General features: G+C 45.4%; 2 protein-coding genes across 2 annotated transcripts; both read left to right on the forward strand.

Annotated features, from left to right (window-relative positions):
* Positions 1 to 925: 925 nt before the first annotated feature.
* LOC109944367 (uncharacterized) lies at positions 926 to 2,940 on the forward strand. Its single transcript, XM_020549104.1, has 2 exons — positions 926 to 1,368; positions 2,901 to 2,940. Exons 1-2 carry the CDS (start codon positions 926 to 928, stop codon positions 2,923 to 2,925), a joined length of 468 nt encoding a protein of 155 aa, XP_020404693.1. The 3' UTR covers positions 2,926 to 2,940.
* Positions 2,941 to 8,116: 5,176 nt separating this feature from the next.
* On the forward strand, positions 8,117 to 10,157 carry LOC109944368 (uncharacterized). The gene is made up of 2 exons (XM_020549105.3): positions 8,117 to 8,556; positions 10,089 to 10,157. Exons 1-2 carry the CDS (start codon positions 8,117 to 8,119, stop codon positions 10,111 to 10,113), a joined length of 465 nt encoding a protein of 154 aa, XP_020404694.1. The 3' UTR covers positions 10,114 to 10,157.
* The last annotated feature ends 531 nt before the right edge of the window (positions 10,158 to 10,688 follow it).

A 10,688-nucleotide genomic window follows, 5' to 3' on the forward strand; every position in this document is an offset into this window, starting at 1 on the left:
GATGAGCCACGGCGGCCCAGTCCACCCGGATGTGGTGATCCTCGCAAAAATCCAAGAATTTTTTGCCGGTGAACTGGGTACCGTTGTCAGTGATGATGGAGTTTGAGACCCCGAAGCGATGGATGATGTTGGTGAAGAACGCCACCGCCTGCTCGGACCTGATGCTGTGTAACACCCTGATTTTGGGGTATAATTTTTCTTTCCTAATATCCACCAAATTCAGGTGTTACCCTCCCCTTTTTTTGTTTTTCTTCTCTTTTTCCTAAATAATGAAGAGTTATTTCATATTATATATAAGTGTTGAGCGTTAGCGAGATAAAACCCCTCCACACAAGTTTTGAAATGCTGCATCACATGCTGGGGCATTGTTTTTGTTTACTGCGAGGTTGAAAGAGTTTTTACCATTTAATTTAGTCTCTTTTTGCGAAGCCCAATTTAATTAATGATAGAAATGTACCAAAAATTATTTATTGAATATTTTATTTAGAAATATTATTGTTTTTAAATTATTATAATTTGGAATTATTAAAAAAATAAACATATATTTATTTATATATTTTGAATAACTTACGTGAAGAAAAAAAAGGAAAGGAAAAAGGAATTTCAAAATAAATAAATAAAAGAAAAAGGAAATCCCAAAACAGCCTACCCGCTCGGCCATACGTGAAGAAAAAAAGAAAGGAAAAGGAATTTCGAAATAAATAAATAAAAGAAAAAAGAAGATGGAGAATACCTTGCATCTCGCGCAGCCCATCGGCTCCGCCTGCCCAGCGTGTCCAACCTGGGTCGCGTGGGAGCTCCGCCCAGCCGCCCGGGCCGGCTCGGCCAGCGCCCCAGCCAGCGCGTAGTGCGCACTCGCGCTGCAGGCTAGCGGCAACCGCCGCGCCGCCGCGCGCCAGGCCAAATCGCCCAGCCATCGCGCCCCATGCAGCTCGTCCCACGCGCACGTGGTGCAGATGCAGCAGCCCACTCACCCCACGTTCTCTCTCTCCCCCGCGTGGTGTGTAGCTCGCGCGACCTGCGCACACGCGCCTTCGACGCAGTCGTCACAGCGCCGGCGGAGACGCTGCTCTTCTTCCCCAAAAATCCCCAACTGCCCACGCCTCGCGAGCAGTTCGGCAATTTCTCCATTCCCTCTCCCTCAAACGCTAGAACCGCCCGCCTCTCTCTGCTCGCCTGCGCGGCTTTTCCCCTGCCCTCGCCGTTCGTCGTCGTGCGTCTGCGCCTTGCCGCGCAACCGCCATCGTCGTACCTTCGACCTTCGCTCGCCGGCCATGGTGGACGCAGGATGTCGCCGTCGACGCTGTTCTCCTCCCCGGCGCGCTCGTCGTTCGTACCCGCCTCGTCGGTCGTCGTCGGCAAGTGTAGGTGAGGAGCTCTTCATCTTCTTCCTCCCTCCGTGTTCGCAGCAGCGGTCGGTCCAGCCCTCGTCGACGTTGCCTAGTGGTTAGCCCGGCGACTCAGCTCCTACGCGCGCTCGTCCTAGTTAAGAAGTGTCCAGGATGGCCTATGCGCCACTAACCTTCGTCTCGCCGTGCTGCGCGCCTTGCCAGTGCGGCTGTGCAGAGCCACCTGGCGTGTCGTCGTTGTCAGCATCGTTCGTCCCCGCAGCAGCCTCGGCGCAGTCTGTGCAGCACCCTCGCTGTCGCATGATTCGCGCCGCGCGCAGCACGTCTGTTTGCGCATAATTCACGAGTTGTCGCACGTGTAGTCATGTGTCGTTCACGTGCTGTCCGTGCGCGTCGTCGTTCGCGTAAATCGCTGTTGGCACGCTTTAGTAAAATCATTTCGCTATACCGTTCACGTTAAATAATTGATTACTTGTTTAGTTGTGTATTATTAAAATAACAATTCAATCGAACCTAATTAATGATTTTAATGATGCATTTGTAGATACCTGTTAGTGTGTGTACGCTAACTTAAATGTCATGTTTAACGCGTAGTTAGGATGAATACGACATTAATTAGCAGTACCCATGTATCGTGTTGTTTATAAGTTCATTATAGGTTTAAATGTATTAAGTCTCATGCGGCGTAACTCATTCGGTCCCATCAACTCTAGCGGCGTCAATTTCATATTAGGAACATTGTTTGGTCGCGACACATGTTTATTTAATTAATGAATTAATTATTTACCTGTTAGTTATTAAAGTAACTAATTTATCATTTTAATTTACGCTTTATAAATATATGATAGTGTGATTAATGACTACACAAATGTTTTAAAGTTAATACTAGTCTAGTATAGAGGCGACATCTATGTAGTAGTTCACGTTTGCGCGTCAGCGTGCTATTCGTGCGCGTAGTCGTGTTAACTCGCGCGTGTCGCACGCTGTTGTGCGCATTGTTTCGCGTACGCGCAGCGTGTTGTCAGGGTCCCGACGACATCCGTCTACCCCTAGACGACTCCCGTCTACCCCCGTCTACCCCTCGTCTACCCCCCCTCCCCGTGTGCACTCGTGTCGCTCGCCATCACCCGCGCGTCGCACCTTAAATCGTCACGTGCCGTTCGCGCGCGTTGCGCGTGCTGTTCGCACGCGTCGTCGTGCGTTCTACGCACGTTAATAATTCGCATCACCTGGAATAGCTCGCGCTAATTAAATACATATTTAAACAATGGTTATTCGAGTAGCAAACTAATCGGGACTAAGTAGTAATTTTACTTGGCATATGATTAATATCCGTCAATATGATTAAGCCAAATTAAATATTATAATTCATATCCGCTTAGTGTAAATGTGATATCCCTCGACCGTAGCGTCGGTCATCTCAATTCCTTTCTCGCGTAGTCGTAGATGCGAATTCTATGTTGCGTGCATATTTATTTGATCTATATTGTTGTATGGTGTATTGTTTCCTTCCGTTTCAAGAATGTTGGATGTATGTTTGCACTCGCGTAGATATCGGGCCGTTCGTGGAGTCTGAGGGAATTGCAGGAGAAGACCCTGAGCAGCAGGAGCTTGGTGAAGGCAAGTGTCCTCTGACCCATTATGTCCCATTCACTTTTAATGCACTGTCCCGCATTACTTAATTGAAACCTAAGGATTGACTAGCTTTCTATTTACCTTATCCTTGTTTACCTTTTGGGTTATCATGGTTAGCATTATGCTATTGCTTTACTTTAATCAATGAACATGATGTGAATACTTATGATACTATGATGTTATCCCGATGATGTTCCTGTGATACTTTAGGGGGCTCAGGCTGTTTCCTGAGTGCCTCTCCATAAGGACCTGTTTGGGGAGTGACAACCCGGGATAACAGTGCAACCATGAGGGTGAAATGGGGGGCCCTTAGCTAATTAATTAGAGGAACTAGAGGTGTAGTTGCTTCGCCGTCGTGCCGTCAATGGGGTCCAGGCACAGTGCTTGCTCTGCCGAGGCTGGGTGCCGAGATTCTTTCGTTTTGCTTTTGTTAGTCACCCCTCTTCGGGGAGAGGTACTGTGTTTATCAAACTGGAGAAACCTAACGGGCGGCTATGACCTCTAGGGAATCTTTGTAAAAGCTACGTAGTGATACCCTGCCGGACCACCTAGGAAGTGATCAATGGGGAGTCATGATCCCCGGGCAAAACGGGAATCACGGCTCATGGGTAAAGTGTGCGACCCATGCAGAGGGTAATGAAACTGATATATCAGCCGTGCTCACGGTTAAGAGCAGCCTTGGGATCCTCTTTGATTAGAGATACTCCGGATACACCTTAGATGATGACTTTAATGATGATGGTTAATGATGGTGACTTTAATTATGAATTCTAGTATTTCCTCTCTGAGGAGGTACTTTTTGGGATTATAACTTGGGTTTAATGATAAAATCTGGCTTCTACTAACAATAAATACCTGACCAACTAAAAGCAACTGCTTGAGCCTAACCCCACATAAAAGCTAGTCCACTTCAGCCAAACGGGGCATTTGCTGAGTACGTTGATGTGTACTCACCCTTGCTTTCACAAAACACCAGGTTGCCTTTGGTGCAATCTATGCTCAGGTAAATAAGAAGGCGTCGGGGCAGTTCTCCAGGAGTTCCAGGACTTCGACGAGTTCGAGGATTAGGCTAGCGACCTCCCCCAGTCAGCTGCCTGTGGTGGGTTTATTTACATTGGCTACGTTTCGATTCTGTGTACTTTGATTCATATTATGTAAATGACTCTAGTCTTTAATATCATCATTTATTCTTTATTGTTATTCGAAGCATTGTGCTATGATGAGTCATTTATGTAATCGCTGTGTACGTGAATTTCTGATCCTGGCACGTACATGGTTCACATTCGGTTTACCTTCAAAACCGGGTGTGACATAAGTGGTATCAAAGCCGTGCTGACTGTAGGACCGCTGACCTAGAGTAGCATTGGCCGTTTTAAGGACTTATTGATTATTACTTCATCTCATCCTTGATTCTGCTTCAAAATATTAGTCACCTTGACTAATTCTATGTTGTGGTCCTATATGCCCCCTTGCCAAAAATTATTTTATTCTAGTATGGTCTATACTTCTCTCAATCTATTAGATCTGATCTCATCTTGTGCTTGCGACATCTTTGTAGATACCCCCTGACCATAGCCTTTAGTCTTTTGGGACTCTTTCCTCATCCATTATTAAATTGCTACCATTTGACCATCTCTATTCCATTTTGTTATTGACATGCTCGTATCCTTGCATTTTTAATACCCTTATCCCTTAATCTAAAGCACTTACCCTTGTACCTCTACTGCCTATTTAAACATTTCAGTTTATATGTCCATGATCTTACTATCTTTTGAGACCCTTACCTATTCCATTGATAAGTCGCTATCTTTTTAGCAATTTGTACTTTCTTGGTCTTGGTATGCTCGTACCATTGGAATCTTGCATACTCCTATTTTTATATATGCTTACCTTTATGTCCCAATATCTGTTTGAAATATTTCAGTTAACACGCCCTTGACCACCCTTGTTTCCTAATGATCCATGAGTGATCATTTTATTTTGCACACATGTAGTATCTCGCGAGTTTGTAACCTCATCCTTGTTGTGCTTTTGTTTCTTATTGGCTTTACCCTTCTCATCTCTTAATCTTACCTTAGCGATTACGTTATGTTCGTTATCTAAAGCCTCCAATCTCCCACCTTAGTTCCAGCGTGGTCTCTTACTTATCTCACCCATGGTTATATCCCATACTTTACCACTTGCAAGACTTATCTGAACTCTATTTTTGGTTGTACCTAGATTCCTGGTTTTTTATGCACATTTACCTCTTCCTTTATATCCTTACCTATCATCACCTTTGACCCTTGACCTCTCTCCATATTTACCATAATGTTTACTTATTTTTTTTAGCCTCACGTATTCCATTTCAATCCAAGAATGTTGTTTTCCCTATCCCGCTCTTGTTCGTTTCCTTTCCCTTTGTCGCTTTGCAGTCTTGCCTCACCTTAACTTCATCCTTGGTTGAGCTTTTATTTGATATCATCCTTACCTTTGTAATCTGTAGATCTTGCCTTGATACTTATCTTAGGTCTGCTTGTTGAACTCCCCTCTTTTCGATCTCAATTCGAGAGCTATGTCTTACTTATCTCACCCTTGGCTATATCCTCTTCTTTACCGCGTAAGCCTTGACATACCTCCATTCTTTGTTGTACTTGTACCACTGCTCTTCTGTGCTTTCGTCTTTTCCCTTATGTCCTTGTCTATTATCGCCTTTGACCCTTGTGATATTGAGGCCTTCCACCTAAATGTTTACTTTGAACCTATCCTTTAAAAGCCTCCCCTTTCTTTCAACCTAGTTTGGGAGTTGTGAGTTACCCATCTCTCCCTTGATTTTTTTTCTTTTTCTTCACTTCTTGTCGCCTTAAAAGCTTTGTGTTAATTCCATCCCTTACTGTGTTGTTATTTTCTATCATCCTTACCTTGTCGTCCATCGATCTTGTCTTGATACTCATCTTTATTCCTACTCTTTAAAAAAAATTCCCTCTCTTCTACCTCAATTTGAGAGTGGCAGTTTACCTATCTGGCCCTTGGACGTACCCTCTTTTTTCACTTGCACGTCCTGTCTCAACTCCACCCTCTGTGGTATTTATATCCTTGGTTCTTATACCCATTTACCTCCTCTTCTACATCCTTGTCCATTATTACCTTTAAACCCTCGTGATACCTATGCCCTTGCCACATGCCTACTTTCAACCTACCCTTTAAAGCCTCCTCCTTTTCATCGTTGTTTGGGGATAATGCCTCACCTACTTCACCATTGATTGCTTCCCCTTCTTTGATGCCTCACAAGTTTTGTCTAAAATACATCCTTGGTTGTGTTTGTCTGTTATCACCTTAACCCTTGTCATCCCTTGAACTTTACCATGATGCTTATCTTGCACCTGCATTTTAAAGCTTCCTCTCCCATTCCAGTTCAAGAGTGTTGTCTTACCCCTCCCCGCTCTTGTTCGTCCCTTTTTTTCTCTGTCGCGTGGCAAGTCTTGTCTTAGCTCGATCTTTTGATGTGCTTTCGCCTGTTACCTCCTGTACCTTTGTAATCACTAGATATTTCCATGATGCTTATCCTATGCCTACCGTTTGAAATATCATCTTTCCCATCTTGATTTGCGAATGATGTTTTACCTATCCTGACCTTGGTTGCATTCTCTCCCTGTTGGTTCCAATCTTTACTTTAGCTCCATCCTTTATTATGCTCATGCCCCTATCCTGCATGTTTTATCGCTCCCATTGTCTTTCGATGGCCTTAGCGTAGTTTCCCCTTTGTAAGGAAAGACCACCATCTAGTTAACATTAACGTGTAGCCACGAGATGCCTGTTGTTGTGTGCTGGTGCTGTTTGTCTTTGTGTGATGACTGATTTGCTTCTTTGTGATGAGTGTTGATGTGTTGTGGCCCTTGGTCCGCAATGACATCAGTTCACCAGGTTAGTGCCATATAGTTAAGTAGTTGGGTTCTTCCCCTGCTCTCTCTAATCTGTCTATACTTACCTTTTCTCGCTATTCTTTCCTCTTGCACCTGTCCATTTGGCAACCTCCAACTCCTTCAAATCAGTCAAGATCAGAGTCGGTAGCACCTTCATCAAGTGCGTATCAACGCTCCTGTTAAGGGGGTTAGTCGTTAACCCCAATGAAGACAATGTGATCAACATCAACCAACAAGATCAAAGTGGCGCAGCGGAAGTGTGTGTGGGTCCTAACCCACAGGTCCAAGAGAACCTCAAGAATCGCATCGATCGGTCTCAAGCATCTGAAAGTCAAAGCAAACCAGTCCCCAAGTTAAGCTTGCAGAGTCAAAGTCAACTCAAGAAAGACGTGGACAACCTATGAACCAACCTTGTTTTCTTACTAGCTTCTTCTTGAATCTCGGGGCGAGATTCCTGTTAAGGGGGTTAGATTTGTAACACCCTGATTTTGGGGTATAATTTTTCTTTCCTAATATCCACCAAATTCAGGTGTTACCCTCCCCTTTTTTTGTTTTTCTTCTCTTTTTCCTAAATAATGAAGAGTTATTTCATATTATATATAAGTGTTGAGCGTTAGCGAGATAAAACCCCTCCACACAAGTTTTGAAATGCTGCATCACATGCTGGGGCATTGTTTTTGTTTACTGCGAGGTTGAAAGAGTTTTTACCATTTAATTTAGTCTCTTTTTGCGAAGCCCAATTTAATTAATGATAGAAATGTACCAAAAATTATTTATTGAATATTTTATTTAGAAATATTATTGTTTTTAAATTATTATAATTTGGAATTATTAAAAAAATAAACATATATTTATTTATATATTTTGAATAACTTACGTGAAGAAAAAAAAGAAAGGAAAAGGAATTTCAAAATAAATAAATAAAAGAAAAAGGAAATCCCAAAACAGCCTACCCGCTCGGCCATACGTGAAGAAAAAAAGGAAAGGAAAAGGAATTTCGAAATAAATAAATAAAAGAAAAAAGAAGATGGAAAATACCTTGCATCTCGCGCAGCCCATCGGCTCCGCCTGCCCAGCGTGTCCAACCTGGGTCGCGTGGGAGCTCCGCCCAGCCGCCCGGGCCGGCTCGGCCAGCGCCCCAGCCAGCGCGTAGTGCGCACTCGCGCTGCAGGCTAGCGGCAACCGCCGTGCCGCCGCGCGCCAGGCCAAATCGCCCAGCCATCGCGCCCCATGCAGCTCGTCCCACGCGCACGTGGTGCAGATGCAGCAGCCCACTCACCCCACGTTCTCTCTCTCCCCCGCGTGGTGTGTAGCTCGCGCGACCTGCGCACACGCGCCTTCGACGCAGTCGTCACAGCGCCGGCGGAGACGCTGCTCTTCTTCCCCAAAAATCCCCAACTGCCCACGCCTCGCGAGCAGTTCGGCAATTTCTCCATTCCCTCTCCCTCAAACGCTAGAACCGCCCGCCTCTCTCTGCTCGCCTGCGCGGCTTTTCCCCTGCCCTCGCCGTTCGTCGTCGTGCGTCTGCGCCTTGCCGCGCAACCGCCATCGTCGTACCTTCGACCTTCGCTCGCCGGCCATGGTGGACGCAGGATGTCGCCGTCGATGCTGTTCTCCCCGGCGCGCTCGTCGTTCGTACCCGCCTCGTCGGTCGTCGTCGGCAAGTGTAGGTGAGGAGCTCTTCATCTTCTTCCTCCCTCCGTGTTCGCAGCAGCGGTCGGTCCAGCCCTCGTCGACGTTGCCTAGTGGTTAGCCCGGCGACTCAGCTCCTACGCGCGCTCGTCCTAGTTAAGAAGTGTCCAGGATGGCCTATGCGCCACTAACCTTCGTCTCGCCGTGCTGCGCGCCTTGCCAGTGCGGCTGTGCAGAGCCACCTGGCGTGTCGTCGTTGTCAGCATCGTTCGTCCCCGCAGCAGCCTCGGCGCAGTCTGTGCAGCACCCTCGCTGTCGCATGATTCGCGCCGCGCGCAGCACGTCTGTTTGCGCATAATTCACGAGTTGTCGCACGTGTAGTCATGTGTCGTTCACGTGCTGTCCGTGCGCGTCGTCGTTCGCGTAAATCGCTGTTGGCACGCTTTAGTAAAATCATTTCGCTATACCGTTCACGTTAAATAATTGATTACTTGTTTAGTTGTGTATTATTAAAATAACAATTCAATCGAACCTAATTAATGATTTTAATGATGCATTTGTAGATACCTGTTAGTGTGTGTACGCTAACTTAAATGTCATGTTTAACGCGTAGTTAGGATGAATACGACATTAATTAGCAGTACCCATGTATCGTGTTGTTTATAAGTTCATTATAGGTTTAAATGTATTAAGTCTCATGCGGCGTAACTCATTCGGTCCCATCAACTCTAGCGGCGTCAATTTCATATTAGGAACATTGTTTGGTCGCGACACATGTTTATTTAATTAATGAATTAATTATTTACCTGTTAGTTATTAAAGTAACTAATTTATCATTTTAATTTACGCTTTATAAATATATGATAGTGTGATTAATGACTACACAAATGTTTTAAAGTTAATACTAGTCTAGTATAGAGGCGACATCTATGTAGTAGTTCACGTTTGCGCGTCAGCGTGCTATTCGTGCGCGTAGTCGTGTTAACTCGCGCGTGTCGCACGCTGTTGTGCGCATTGTTTCGCGTACGCGCAGCGTGTTGTCAGGGTCCCGACGACATCCGTCTACCCCTAGACGACTCCCGTCTACCCCCGTCTACCCCTCGTCTACCCCCCCTCCCCGTGTGCACTCGTGTCGCTCGCCATCGCCCGCGCGTCGCACCTTAAATCGTCACGTGCCGTTCGCGCGCGTTGCGCGTGCTGTTCGCACGCGTCGTCGTGCGTTCTACGCACGTTAATAATTCGCATCACCTGGAATAGCTCGCACTAATTAAATACATATTTAAACAATGGTTATTCGAGTAGCAAACTAATCGGGACTAAGTAGTAATTTTACTTGGCATATGATTAATATCCGTCAATATGATTAAGCCGAATTAAATATTATAATTCATATCCGCTTAGTGTAAATGTGATATCCCTCGACCGTAGCGTCGGTCATCTCAATTCCTTTCTCGCGTAGTCGTAGATACGAATTCTATGTCGCGTGCATATTTATTTGATCTATATTGTTGTATGGTGTATTGTTTCCTTCCGTTTCAAGAATGTTGGATGTATGTTTGCACTCGCGTAGATATCGGGCCGTTCGTGGAGTCTGAGAGAATTGCAGGAGAAGACCCTGAGCAGCAGCAGCTTGGTGAAGGCAAGTGTCCTCTGACCCATTATGTCCCATTCACTTTTAATGCAATGTCCCGCATTACTTAATTGAAACCTAAGGATTGACTAGCTTTCTATTTACCTTATCCTTGTTTACCTTTTGGGTTATCATGGTTAGCATTATGCTATTGCTTTACTTTAATCAATGAACATGATGTGAATACTTATGATACTATGATGTTATCCCGATGATGTTCCTGTGATACTTTAGGGGGCTCAGGCTGTTTCCTGAGTGCCTCTCCATAAGGACCTGTTTGGGGAGTGACAACCCGGGATAACAGTGCAACCATGAGGGTGAAATGGGGGGCCCTTAGCTAATTAATTAGAGGAACTAGAGGTGTAGTTGCTTCGCCGTCGTGCCGTCAATGGGGTCCAGGCACAGTGCTTGCTCTGCCGAGGCTGGGTGCCGAGATTCTTTCGTTTTGCTTTTGTTAGTCACCCCTCTTCGGGGAGAGGTACTGTGTTTATCAAACTGGAGAAACCTAACGGGCGGCTATGACCTCTAGGGAATCTTTGT

The sequence above is a fragment of the Zea mays genome, chromosome 2, assembly GCF_902167145.1.
Source record: "Zea mays cultivar B73 chromosome 2, Zm-B73-REFERENCE-NAM-5.0, whole genome shotgun sequence".
Classification (NCBI taxonomy): domain Eukaryota; kingdom Viridiplantae; phylum Streptophyta; class Magnoliopsida; order Poales; family Poaceae; genus Zea; species Zea mays.